The sequence below is a fragment of the Danio rerio genome, chromosome 8 (genome assembly GCF_049306965.1).
Source record: "Danio rerio strain Tuebingen ecotype United States chromosome 8, GRCz12tu, whole genome shotgun sequence".
Lineage (NCBI taxonomy): Eukaryota > Metazoa > Chordata > Actinopteri > Cypriniformes > Danionidae > Danio > Danio rerio.
Window position 1 is genome coordinate 45,071,255 of NC_133183.1, and position 14,533 is coordinate 45,085,787.

The window sequence follows — 14,533 nt, forward strand, 5'->3', positions numbered from 1 at the left end:
GACTTCAACTATGTATTTTTAACGGTGCATTTTTACAGCAGTTTAATTCAGTGGATGTTTTTATCTCTAACCAAACAAAATGATAGTACATATGCCCAGTGTATTGTTAATTTTTTTTTTTCAAAACATTTTCTTAAAATATGTGTCAAAATAAGATTTGTCACCAAAAATCATTCTGCTGGCTGAAACAGAAAACGTTATGGTCAAATAAGAATCAAAATCACCCTAGAGTGGATGAAAACATTCCCATTAGCACATAAGGGTTAAGATATAGCAAATGGTTTGCTGAATGACAATGTTAACAATAGCTATAATGCATTTAAACAAAGCCTTAAAACAAGTTAAAGTATGTGTAAGCGGGCCAGTATTTGACACACCACATAAAAATATTTGGTCTGAGCAATGAGCTAAGAGACCAGGAGTTAAGTGCGCACCACTTGAATGTACATCAACCATACCGTCATTGTGTCCCATTAGGAAATCAACCTAACAAATGTCTGATTACTCCCATTTCCCTGTTCACCCGAGCACAGTTCCTGTCTTTAGTGTTAACCACTGATTCTGCTTAATGGGCTTTTGGGGAAAGATTGATTACAGCGATGTCTGGAAACAAGCATGACCTCAACACGTGAACAAAAACACCAGAGATAACAACACATGACCTTAACTGATTGCCGGGAGAAACCGATGTCCAAAAATATCAAACAAAATAGGTAGGTCATTCATCTCTGACAAACAATGGAAATTGCTCCGGCACAAGGTATTTTCGCTGTGTAGTTTAATGAGAGAGCAAATCTTAAATTAGCTGAAAGAGCTGAACTAAAATCTGCAGCTATTACAGAGATTATTTATAAGGCTGATTTAAGTGAAACTGCCATTGATATAAGTTTCACTTCCTTCCACTGCATCACATAGATGTTATGTACATTTCTGTGCCAACACATTAAACTACTAAGCATGCCAGTGGAAGACAAATGTATTTTTCTTTTCTAACGACCTCTTAATGGCATGGTTCAATGTTTAGAGATGGTGATCTGAATGATAAAGGTGGTGCTGATAGACTGAGAACCAGTGACCCCACTGGTTTGCAAATAACATTTATTTACTGCCCTCTATTGGTCAAACAGAAAAACAACAAAATATTGTTTTTATTTTTTATTTTTTTTTTAATAAATGATTTGCCTTTGGGTTGAGCTGCTATCAGTCTTATATCATTCTTCTGGAACTTCAAAGGTCTGTCTATTTATTTTTATTTTTGTTCTTTAATGCAATATGTGGTTAAGATTTTTGTTCAGCAGAACAATATAAAAGCAGTGCTTATCTAAACTTTTTACAGTTGTAGACTTAGGCTTTCAAATGTACCAGAAATACAACAACATTCTCTTTACCTTTATATTTATATTGACATGTCGTGTAAATCGCTCAAGCTATGAAAAAAAAAACGACAATTCTCTTATTTATTACTCACCACTATTTTGTTTGAATCTTCTTTTTTGATTTATGAAACACACATTAAGATATTTGGTGGTGAGGAGGGAGAACATGGACCTGTTGTTGAGTATTTTACAGATTGGTGTCGAGAGGCTGGTCTACGTCTGAACACAGAGAAAACAAATGAGATGTGCATTGACCTGCGGTGGAAGCAGGAAATAGTTCTAGGTACTATGGTTGATAACCACCTGATCGAATTAGCCTATCCACTTGTTGATTCGTGACATATCGGTGACGTATGGAATATTGTTTCCGGGTCCAGGCCGCTACTCATTTGAATTGTCAAATATTCCTATATGGCCACTTTTTAGTCCCATCGCACATTAAGGTAAATTTTATATAAAATCATAGTGTACACATCTGTCTTGCTGCATCACAAATACATACATTTTAACAACTTAAAAAAAAACACATCCCTTTTGCCATCGGATATTAGGCATGGACATATATATATTGCGATAGTGATTTTCGAAAGTATTACATCACTTTGTTAACGTTTATTATTACCATTTAATAAGTCTCTCCGTCCAGTTTGATATAGCACTAGGACCCAGAAGCTGCTTCACGTGACGTCACACTTAACAAGCAGAGAGTATTTAGTACCTGTAGACCAATTACCATGTTTGTAAACATTCAGGATGCGCACGCAGGGAGGTGGCAATAAATAACCGAGAGCATTAGCATTTACAGCGAGGGAATGACATCCGATGCGGTACAGAGATTGTTTTTATCTTAGAAATAAGATATATTGATTATATATTATAATAATTATTTACATACGGCTTTGAGCATATTATAACAGCTCATCACCCAGTGATAAGCACAGTTATTTGGCGAAATTAATGTTAAGTGAGCGGCGTTCGTCTGACAGGTCCATTTGCGATAACACCCTCCCAATGAATATTGGATAAGACGAAATGGCCAAGCATCCAGCCCGAAATATACAATCTCATTGTAGCTCCAAGTGATTTTACAAGAGAGAAGTTAAAGGCCTACAAGTCTTTGGATGCAAGCAGTGTTGTTCTGTGTGATCATGTGCCAGAAATAATGTTTCATGATTACCAGATTCAACACTATGTAGTGCACTATGCTAGCCATAGACAAGGAAACAAGATTGAACTGTACAAGGCCTGGGTAATCATCAACAAGCAAAACAACTCCATTCTGACAGCGAACTGCACCTGTATGGCAGGGTATGTGAACTTACACATAAAGGTAAAGCTGGTTTTATATTCACACATTCAGACTTTCTCCTTAATAATATAATTCCATAAAAGTAGTATTTGCAAACTCTAAATAGCGAAATCATTAGCAATGATTAGCAATCGTTAGCAACCAATGACCATCAAAGTACAGCATTGTTTACAGTCAAATAAACAGTGTTAATGTTGTTTTCAAGTCACACTTGCAGGTTATTCTAGACTGAATATTCAAAGTGCCATGGTAAGCAATATAGAGAGTGTGTCACAAGTTGTCACTGAATGAATGTAGAAATATAAAACCAAGTTTACCATAATAACCTACACTTTCACATTGCATTCTTAGCATTCAGTGTCCACAGTGTAATTAACCATGTAACTGTTTTTGCTGAAATCATTGCTGCAATCAAAAACAAGTAATGTGTATGATTCAGCATAGCGTGAACTTTCCTGATATAACATGAGAACTCGAGAACATGAGTCAAGCATTTCTAATTAGGTCGTCACTTCATTCAGCTCCCTTTTAGCCAAAGGCGTCTGCAGTTTGCATTAAAGCAGTGTGGTGTATGGTAAAAGTTACGTTTACTATTTTTGGACTTTGAATTTGAATTTGACTTTGGCATCCTACCGCACAACACGACATGTTTGCTATTGCAGCCGGCCTTTTTTTGCAACCGGGGACCTGTGGGACTTCATGCGTGACGGTTGGTAATTCATGTATAGGTACTATTATTGATAATAGATTAAATTTTAATGAAAATACTGAAAGACTATGTAGGGTAGGCCAACAAAAACTTTAAACTTCACTAATTTAGTAGACAATAATATTGATAGAACTCTGATGGTGGCATTTGATAAGGCCTATATAGAATCCATTTGAACCTTTTCATTGATTATTTGAGTTGCTTCTTTAAAAGTAAAACAGAAGAACTCAATGTCTAAGGTTTTAAATACCTGCAGTAAAGTATTAGGGATTCAAGTACCAGGGTTATCCTATTTGTATGAAATTCAGGGCTTAGCTCAAATTCGCATACTTCCATACTATATAGTTAGCTAAAACCAGTATGCGAGCCGTGTAGTATGTCTGAATTTGTAGAATTCGAATACTTCCGGCAAGATTCTGAAGTGTGCATCCCTTGCACGCTGCGCTATCCCATGATGCCCTGCGAGACAATTCATAATGGGAGTGAAGTGAAGCAACTCGCACGGGTTGGTCACGTGATCATGACAAATGTAGTAAGGCAGATGTAGTAAGTCCGCGTTCCATTCATACTGCTCACATTCATACTGTATAGAACATACTTTTCTAATGGCCGAGTAGTTCAAATAATTCAAATGCAGACTGAGTAGTAGATGGTTTCAAATGCAGCCCAGGTGTTAAAGAAAGCCCATCAAATTACATCAGATATATCCCATGCTCTGTGTGATTAATTTTCAAATGTTTTCCTTTGCATCTGTTTATAGGGTCCTTTTGGCAAAGACCACCAGATTTAACATTTCATAATTTCATTTGTTCCTTTTGCGACTGATTTTTAAAATTTTAATTGGAAGAGGTAGTTGCTGTTTTTAATACTGTCAATGTTGTTTAATGTTTGTCTTAAGTGTGTGGTGTGATATATGTGTTGTAAATCCATTACACTGCAGTACAAATCACCCCAAAAGGCAACAATATAGTTTACAGTAAAAAAGTAAAAGTATTTTTCAGATTAAATCTGTGTGAACAGTCCCTGTGGCAAATATAACACAGTGTCAGCCGTACAACCTTCAACCATATTGTCTGTAGTAAAGGCGCACCGGGACATAGGTGACGTTTTTAGTTTTTTAGGCAGACAAAATGTTCTTGGAGCTTCATGGAACTCATAGAACACTTTTATAGTTTTATTGTTTTTCTTTTATAATCTTTAAATGTATTCCCTCGCTGTCTATGAATGGTCCGAGAGCTCTCACATTTAATATATTATATCTTAAATGGTGTTCTGAAGATGAACAAAAGATCTCAAGGGACTGGAAGGACATAGGAATGAGTAATTGATATAATTTATAGAACTAGAACTTATCATTTAAATCATCTTTATTTTAATAGCCTTTTTACAGTAAAAATTGTGTCAAAGCCCTTTAACAAAGACAAAGAAAAGTGAATAAAAAGCCAAAAAAATATTTCCGATTGTGGAACACTCCAGTATATTGGGAAGGGAACAGAGTTGTGGTTCAATTCTGGTGTGGTTCAAGTTAAATTCAGGCCTTGTCCACATGAACACGAGCATTTTCAAAACAGCAGTTTTTTTTTTTTCCCTATGCAGTTAGACTGTTTGTCCAAGTCCTGACATTTTATCCCACTCTTCAGATTATGCTACCAACACTATTTGAATGGTTCTGGGGTTGGGGTAAGGGATTAGGTAAGTTAGGGTAATATTACAGCTTCATATCACACAACTTCACATTAAAATTTACACCGGTAGCAAAATCTGATGGGTAGTATAATGCATCATCAAAATGTGCTACCTCTACTTTTTTTAAATGGGAAGTAGGACAATCTGACAAGATTCGACAGAACAGGGGTCTGGCTGCAGACCAGTTGCACATGCAAGCTGCTTTTAATGCATGCACCTAACCCTATCCCACAGTGACATGCTTAAAGCTCTATCGAGTGCATGTGTCTGAGATTGCTTGTTTTAGTTTGTATGTGCAAGTCTGCAGCCAAATACAATTGTTAAAAAAAAAAAAAAAAAAAAAAACATATCAGGTGACTGAAACCAAAACTTTCTGAAAACGGTCACAATAATGTGGCTGTGTGGCCACCAGAGTTTTTGCCTTATCACATAGGTACGCACTCTGTTTTCTCCTTTCTGATTGGTCAGCATGGTTGGGTTCACACTAAATGTGGAAGACATGCTTGAAGTGAATTCCATGGGTCCACTCCAATGTGTTATGCATTCCAAGCCGTTCTCACCATGGGATGGTAATCCACCTGTGTTCTCATGTTTACATTGATATGCAGTGTACTCTCAAAAACACTTAATCGCACATTTTACGTGAGCCCAGTATAAAAGACTTTTAATTGTTGCCTGTTGGTTCGGTGTGCTCCTAACATGCATCACAGTGCATTTTTGCATTTTCATATGGACAGATATTTAAAAAAAAGAATGTTGAGAAGATACCCATGTACGTGTATTCATGGCCTTGCACTAATTTAGTTCAGGTTTATAAAAATGTCACAGTTGGAGAATGATCCACTGATAAGCAGCTCAACCAAACAAGTCTGAGGCAACAGTAGCAAGGAACCAAAACTTCACCAACTGATGAAAGTGAGAAAACAAATCTTGGGAGAAACCTGGCTCAGTTATGGTGGCTAGTTCACTTCTGGCCAACCACAAAGGGCTTGGGAATGGTCTTGGGAATGAGAGCCCATCCTGGACAAGCTGCATATCAAAGTAAGTCACTGGCTGGGTTTTCAGCCTACGCAAAGGCATTTATGCAAAGATTAATCGGTCACTGGGGTCATTGTAGGAATCCGTCCTGTGCTCTTGACTAATTAATGACCATGAAATCAATCTGCTCTGAGTACAGGCTGGATCCAAGATTGTGTGAACATCAAAATAAGGAGAAACAGACAGACCAAAAATGCCATTCAAATAACAGAGCTTTTTTGAAAAGAGTACCCAGCTTCAGTTGACCTGATTGATACAGCCAAACATTCTATTAGAAAATTTGAATTTCAGAGCTATGCATTTTTGTTTGATATGTATGCTACAGTAGTAGTTTAAAGAGATGTGTCTTTAATCAAGAATTAAACTGACAGTGTTTGCATCCAAGACACTCTTATAAAGGCTGTTCCACAGTTTAGGCACCAGATTGAAAAATGATTTACCACCTACAGTGAATTTTCAAATTCTAGAAATAATGAATTGTCCAGAATTAATTAAAAGTGGTGGAACTTATCACGCAGACAAGAGTAGTTGCAGTTTGTACAGTATTGCAAGGTTGTTGATCTGCCTCTATATTAAAAAAAACAATAACAATGTTTTGGGCACTTAGTTTACTGCAGTGGAAACAGAGATGCAGATCCCAGGTGGAGGGCCAGACCTTGTCAGGCCAGACCATTTGGCTGTGGATAATAATCAGATACCAAGTTTACTGTGACTCCAAGTAGAAGTAAAAAAATGTCCATACCTGTTAAATGAGCTGAGGGTCCCAGTCTGATACAATCACATCAGAAAATCTGAAGTTTCTGAGGTAATCCTCTGGTGAGAATGAGTTTACATGACTTGGAAAACTGGTTGATTGTGACCAGTACACAGATAAATCTTCAGATTCTGGTAAGTCAGTGATAAATCTACTCTGAGGTGGGACCAGGGCCATTGATGGATGGTTAGTGTAACAAATGTCCATGTGCCTGGCTGTTTTGAACTCCTTGATCATACTGGGCAACCAGTACCAAGATTGAAAGAGCAATAGGGTACTCTTACTGCCTGTATATCCAGTGACCAGTAGATTGTGAGCTGTGCCGAGAAGAGGTTGTTGAAAGGATGGTAGATAGGTCTTCACTTCTGATACCTGAAAGCAGTGATGGATGCATCAATTTCAATGATAAAAGGAAGCTCGGGGTTAGGACTGTGAAGAAGTGGGGTAATGCTTAGTGTCCTTTAGCAGTTTCAAGGCTTCGAGTGTTGTTGTTGTTTTAGGCTTGGGTTCTGTTTTTTGCTACAAAGGAGGTCAGTTAATCGAGTGGTAATCTGGCTATAATTCTTAATGAATCTTTGGCAAAACTTTGCAAACCCAAGAATACAATGGAGTTCTTTAAAAATCTGGGTCAGCCAGAATTGCTTTCACCTTTCCCTGGTCCATTTGCATATTATTCTAGCTGGCTGATGATGTATTGGAAGAATTAGACTGAGGGTTGTTGAAACTCACACCTCTCCAACTTCAGTTACAGGTGTTGTCTAATGCATTGGGGGACCTGTATGACATGTTGACAGTGGTCAGCCACATTCTAGATGTATATGAGAATATCAAAGATGTAGACAATCATCTATGACAACAGAGGAACTCCTGGAAGACATTACAAAGGTTTTAAAAGCCAATTGGATAGATGGAGAGTCCATATTACATGACCCAATATTCGTAGCGCTGGGATGAGGTAATGAAGTCAATCTTCCACTCATCACATTCTCAGTAGAGCCTTATACACATATAGCCTTGTACTAGGGCCAGTGCGAGCCAGGGCTTTAATCGGGCCAGGCCGGGCCAATAGCCCGGGAGGTTGAGAAATGAGGCCGAAATCATGTCGCGTTTCCACTCTCGGGCTAGTAGCTCATAGCGCGTCACACAAACACCGCACACAGAACGTCCCCGAATCAAACGTCACACAACCCGCCCACTTCAGTGGGAATCAGGACAGGCAGATAAAGCACACCATAGAATCATAACGAAACCATTAAAATGAAGACAACCGAAACAAACAAATGACACGTTACTGTACAGCAGTTCATGAAATGTCTATACGCACAGACCTGTGCATTTCCATTTATTACATTTGTTTACTCGCCGACCGACTGTTGGCATTGTGCATCGAGTGCTCTCGCCACTAACGGAGGGACCCAACACAGTGAGCGCACACATCCATAATATAAAGCCACAGAAATTCTCCTTTAAAACTCGATATGGCATGTATTTTATAACATCCTTTACAACATCCTTTATAACATCCGTTTTGATAGATGTCTTGTTAAGTGTTTCAGCACAAGAGCCAGTAGCCTAATAAAATATAGCCATATTTGTTGCACTCAGCAGCTATTCATTAAAGCTCTTCATTTAAAGTGTCATTTATAAATTTAACCACGTCATATAAAAACATAAACACTTTTTTGAGGATATAGAACACATTTTCTGTTTGGACTTCCCCCCCAATGCGTTTAAAGCAGCGAGCACTGCGCAGGACTGAGTGACAGAAAAAAAGGTATAGGCTAGATTCTGCATTCACTCATCCAAATAATGCTCTGTTTGCGCGATTTGATTAATATAATCGCATCCAAATACTTTATAAATAATATTTCAAACCTTCTCCAGTGTTAATTGTTTTTAGAAATATCGAAAATCTTTTGTTTTCAGATAAGTCTTTGTAAAATGAAAGTTAGGCTATATGTGGCTTTAAAACGGTTTGATTTATGTATTGTATATAGGCTACCTACATATAGCTAGCTTTTGTTTATTTTATATTGGTTTATTTATTTAGTGCGATTTTATATATATCCGGTATTTGTAATTCTTTACATTATATTTCAATATAGCTTAGGCTATTTTATCAAGATATGACACTATATTGTTTAAAGTCTACGAAAGTGGGCACGTAATTTGTTAAGTTTTATAACAGAGCTGTGTCATAACAGAGCTGTGAAGGAGCGCTCTTGCCCGGTCTCTCACACACACATACAGGCATCTAAACGCGCACAAACAAACATTTTAAACTTGACAAAAACTCTTGAAAACCTTTATTCTCTGCTGTGTCTTTAATATGGTGTAAAGATTATTATGCGTTTTTGAAACATAAAGGAGGACACAGCAAAGAAAGTCACTATAAATTAAAACTACTTTAATATTTTATGCAGCAGCCTTACATTTAAAAGGGAAACATGAGGGTGATCATACGCAAAAAGACCCCAGGCTATAAGGCTAGATGTTTTCTTTCCCTTATTTCTTTATTTGTTTGGCTCATGTACTCATGTGCGATCAGAAAACTGCCCGCCTCTCTTTTCACTCCGCCCCAAGCCTCAGCTGACCCTCCTTGGCCCAAGGTATCCAGCGGGCCGAAAAAGGCCGGCCGCTGGCCCCAAGAAAGCCCCGCTTTGGCCTGATTAGGCCCCGGAAGTGACAGTGGAAACGCCACTGGCCTTGGCTCGCCCTGGCTCGCTCGCTTTAGGCGCGATAGTGGAAACGCGGCTAATGTGACCCTTAGGAATCTTAGGGCGCACTCACACTATGCTATCGGAACCGTGCCCAAACCTGTTTTCCGGATCGTTTGAGAAATGTGAGTGCTGATCTGTTTGCCGAAATATTTGACTGCGCGTCACTGCATATCAAACGACTAAAATGATATAACTAAACAAATCTCCGCTCTTGCTTAGCACAGTGATTCGCTTCTTAAACTAAACACTGCATCATCGATGAAGGAAGCGTGCTCAGACTCAAATGCAGTGTGAGTGCGGGCTGTCTGGGAAGATGGGAGGGGGGACAAGCGTGCTTTGGCCCGGTTCAAGGCAACTGTACAGTCCAATGGCAGATGCAGGGGGATTAACTGATTGTTTGCTGAAAACATTGTAGGATTTACAGGGGCAGATGGTGGTGGTGGTTTAGCTATGACAACTGTCCAGCTAATTGAAGGAATCTGAGGGTGCAGGAGGAGATGTATTCATGGTGTGTAATGTCGGTCTGGCATTTTGTCTCACACACACAGGAATGACTGGAAGCTGCAAGAACAAGGTATGTTTTTTGACAATGATGGTAATCAGTAGTGCAACGCAGTTATGGTTATTGAGGCATCAAGACCAAGTCAGGCATTCACCCTTGAATGTCAAGAATAGTCATGACCTTATGAACGCATGAATGATTGGTTAGCCCTTTTTGGCAGATCTCAGGTAAATTTGATAAATAATTAAGTGTTTTATAAATGTTTCACACCTGTCGATCAATTGCTTCGTTCCGAAACAGGGATTGAAATCATTACAATGTCTATTTTTGTTCCAGGTGCAGTTCGCTTTCAAACAACAAAGTTTCTAAACGGACCGAAATAGTTCAAACATCACATGTGAATAAACTCTCCTTACATTGGTCAGAGTTTTAGGGTTTATTTTCAGAGTCCCACGGATTCTGCTCAGCTGTCACATTGGTATTTTAATTCATGATGATAAGCAATAACGCATAGTAAGTTAAATGGGTGCACTTTAATTTTGACATCCACAGACATTATCACCAAATATAAATCAGAGAGGTAAGACTTTTCAAATCATCAAATCAATCAATCTAAAAAAAAATCTATCTAAAAAAATGTCTAGAGTTATAGGCTTAAATCATAGAGAGAAAAAACAGATGAACTGAGAATGCGGCTTTCTTTCGAAGTGTCAGAGCGGAAATAAACAAAACAGTGGCGGAGTGGGTAGCACATTCGCCCCACAGCAAGAGCAATATGTACATGAACCTATAGTCAAAAACATGGCATACTAAAATCCTTATTTAGAAAAAAAAAAACAAAAAAAAAAAACAAACAAACAAGCATTCAATAATATATATATTTTTTTTATTTGAAACAGGAAAGGTAAAGACTGAGGCAACCCTACAAACGCAATGTGGGAATTCACAATTCATCTGATATATTTGATTTACAAATGTTTCTGGTCTTAAATTGCATATTATACTCTAATATTCTGCTCACTGGCACTCAAACAAAACAACTGTGTATCTGAGCATTACCAAACCTCACTCACCCCCCAAAAATTCCAAATAAAGCATGCAACCCTGAACACAAAAAAAGTGCATGCACAACCCTCCATTTGGTCCACATACAGCAAGGTGAAAAATAAACATTTACTGTACACACAAATATTCAAATTTCTTAAATTTCCCTTATTTAATACAAAGCAAATGACAAATAAACTATGCAGCGTTATAAACGTGTACATTTGTGTGAATGGAGGCTTTGTTGTGATATTTATTTTTTGTGTTTGTGTGCGTGTATATCTTGAACTATGAGAAATATATGTCCAACTAGGAATCACTACCAAGTTATCATCAAACCCTTCATATACAAGTGAAAACTGGAATAAATTTGTTTGCAATTATTCACACATACAAACGCAATGATGAAACCAGTACTGTGTGCATCAGCACTGCTGATGCCCACTTGATGCATCTCACCATTATAGTCTCGGTATATGGAAAAGCTTTACAAATACTCATAGAAAAATAGTTCACCTAAGAATGAAAATTCGGCCATCATTTACTCAACCTTGACTTGTTCCTTTTGACACACAATAGGTTACTTTGAAGGATGTTGGAAACATGTAAGCCACTGACTTCCATAGTAACATCTGCATTGAGAAAGAACAATAATAACAATAATAATAATAATAATAATAATAATAATAATAATAAATAAGGAAGTCAATGGTTACAGTTTTCCAACAATCTTTCAAATATTTACTTTTATAAGCCTCAAACTGATTTGAAACAAGTTAAGAATGAGTGAATGATATTCAATATTAAGTGAACTATCCCTTATAGTAAGGAATAACCCAAGTTAAATGTCTCTTTAAATACAAGCTGTTTTGAAAGCATAATACAACATGTGGAAGAGGCAGGCAATGTAAATTCAACTATAGTATGCTGGCAGTTTTAGAAATAGCACAAGCTCTAATACAGACACTCCATTTCTAATAGATTGAAGCTTGTAGTCTCTAGTTGTGGAGAGTCATGATAAATGGCAAAACTGTGCAGAGTCCCAAAGTTTCAAGTGATTTTAAGACATACTGTTTTGGATCCCAATGGACAATGTAACAATGATTTCATCATCATCTCCTTTCTGTGCTTCCTGCCAAGCAGAGGAGTTAAAGGTGGGGAACTATACTTTTCAGTGGTGTGGGGACACAACCGAGTGAGGGCTACTGCCAGGACCCTGGTATCTTTCTCTGGCATGTTTCTCGCAGAACATTTTGTCCTCCGCCCAGAAGTGGCCCCGCATCTTTAGGTTGAGCCCGCATTCTGTACAGGTGTAGCATTCTGGGTGACGATAGCAATTGTCTGTAATCTTCACAGCCTGAGTGCTGAAAGGAGGGGAAAAAAAGTACAAGGACAAGTCAATGAACATTCCAAAATGAAATCAGCTGCTGTCTTTACAGAATGTTATCTTCTGCAATTCTAAACCCCAGTCAAGATTTTTGTATAGTTGTTGTTGGGAGACAATATGATCTGAATTAATCTTCCCACAAAAATTATAGTTGATGATGTACAGTCTTTTTTTTTCAAATTCAGATAATAATTTAAAGTGCCCCCATGAAAATGAACTTCCATGCAGTGTGCAACACAGCTCTAAGTGGATGAAAACATCCAGCTGAGCTTTAAATCTGAAAGTGCACCTTTCAGAATTTTTCACCATTTTTTTTTTAAATAAAAGATTCTAGTAGTTTAATGATTCATTGTTTATCCAGATCTTTTGCCTGTTCGTATCAACATCGTCATGAAACAATACAGAATATGTTCTGTACCGGATCCGGTAAAACGTGAACGTGCCTTTCCCTTCCAACGCTAGCAGAGTGCAGGTAAGTGTGAGTCTGATCATTACTAAAGATGAGTGAACATTAAGTGAATGTTCTGGTGATTAATGCAATAATCTACCCTGCAACTGGGTATTCGTCGGCCGTTTGTTAAAGGAAGGATCAAAAAAAGACTATTGATGTATTGGAGTTTGTCAGAGCTTGAAAGGAATTTTCTTTCTCCATTTCACAAGAGTAAGTGCAATTAAAATTGTTGCCTCCTTGTTTTCCCTAGTCTGCCAAATATGTATTTATGCGTCCGCATGGCTTGTACTAAATCTGGTTAACTCTTTATATTCAAATATCACGCCTAAAGCCACATTGAAAACGAGGTGTGTGCCGCTTTGTTTACAGATTTAAATGCGTTTGTGAGCTTGCGATCCACTGTCGTTTCTAATTGATATTAGACCGTCAGCTCTTCCTACTCACATGCGCCGGTCAAGTTTCAGCAAAGTTCAGCTTTTCTGTGTGGAATAATGGTAAATGTGTGTCATTGTTATTACTTAAGAATAGTGCAATATGCTGGTGTTTAACTGCATTGCTTTAATGCACTCCTGCATTAAAGCTCACACATACACTCTGCACACTGACTACTTCAACAGTTTATAAGCTTTGGTGGGAATTTCTCTCTGTCTCACGCTGAACGAAGTCGTTCAATTGCAACAGACTGGGTCATTGGACCAATCAGTGCAGCTTAGGATCACGCAAAGGAGGGGTTTGGGAACAAATGGAACGCTGAACAAATAATATAGGAGTTGTTTGGATAATTAGGATAAAAAGAAATGCATATTATAAGACAATAAATGTGTTTTTGACCTTGCATGTGTATCAGCCTGTTGGGGACCCACAAAACCAAAATAAGACCTTTTTAATGCATAATAGGGGCTCTTTAATCATTTTCAAACTGTTGTTGTCAACTGTTGTGTATCTAGTCAGTGTGGGTAAGTGCCATACTGTCAAACACTTATTCCACATATTTAAAACGTATACGAAAATATATGTGAAAAATATATTTGAATTATATCTGTCGACTGTATATCACCCACCTGAAATTTGAATTGTTTTTCAGATTTCAAATTGAATTAATTAAACATTTTTTAAACACTAAATTAAACACTTTTATTTTATTTTATTTTATTGTCGGCAAGGACAATATAAGACAGACTAGGTCATCTGTTAGAGGTGATTGTTCTGTTAAACTTAAGAGAACTGCTTTTGGACAATCAGTTTTTTCAGTTAAAGCAGCAGAAAGATGGAATAAAATACCAGTGTATATCAGAGAGAGCAGCACTTTTAATAATTTTAAAACTGTTCTTAAAATCTGGCTAAAACAAAATCAAATATGCAGCCACTGATTTGATTTCATTTTATTGACAATGATGTATTGTATTTATTGTACTGTAAGTGTATATTGTATTTGTTATAAGTGTTAAATTTGTTACTTCCTGCCCAGGGACTACAGATGTAAATTAGCTTTATAGCTAACTCTGGCACAACATGTCATGTTGTACATTGTCCCTGTATAAATAAATAAAGTAAATA

The 14,533-nt window shown here is 37.5% G+C and overlaps 1 protein-coding gene across 1 annotated transcript in view; it reads right to left on the reverse strand.

Annotated features, from left to right (window-relative positions):
* Positions 1-10,966: 10,966 nt before the first annotated feature.
* Positions 10,967-14,533, reverse strand: part of pdlim2 (PDZ and LIM domain 2 (mystique)) — a 128,126-nt gene continuing 124,559 nt past the window's right edge. Inside the window, exon 10 of the mRNA NM_001326402.1 lies at positions 10,967-12,502. Within this exon, the coding sequence (NP_001313331.1) occupies positions 12,310-12,502 (193 nt within the window). The 3' untranslated portion in view covers positions 10,967-12,309. The remainder of the gene's footprint in view (positions 12,503-14,533) is intronic.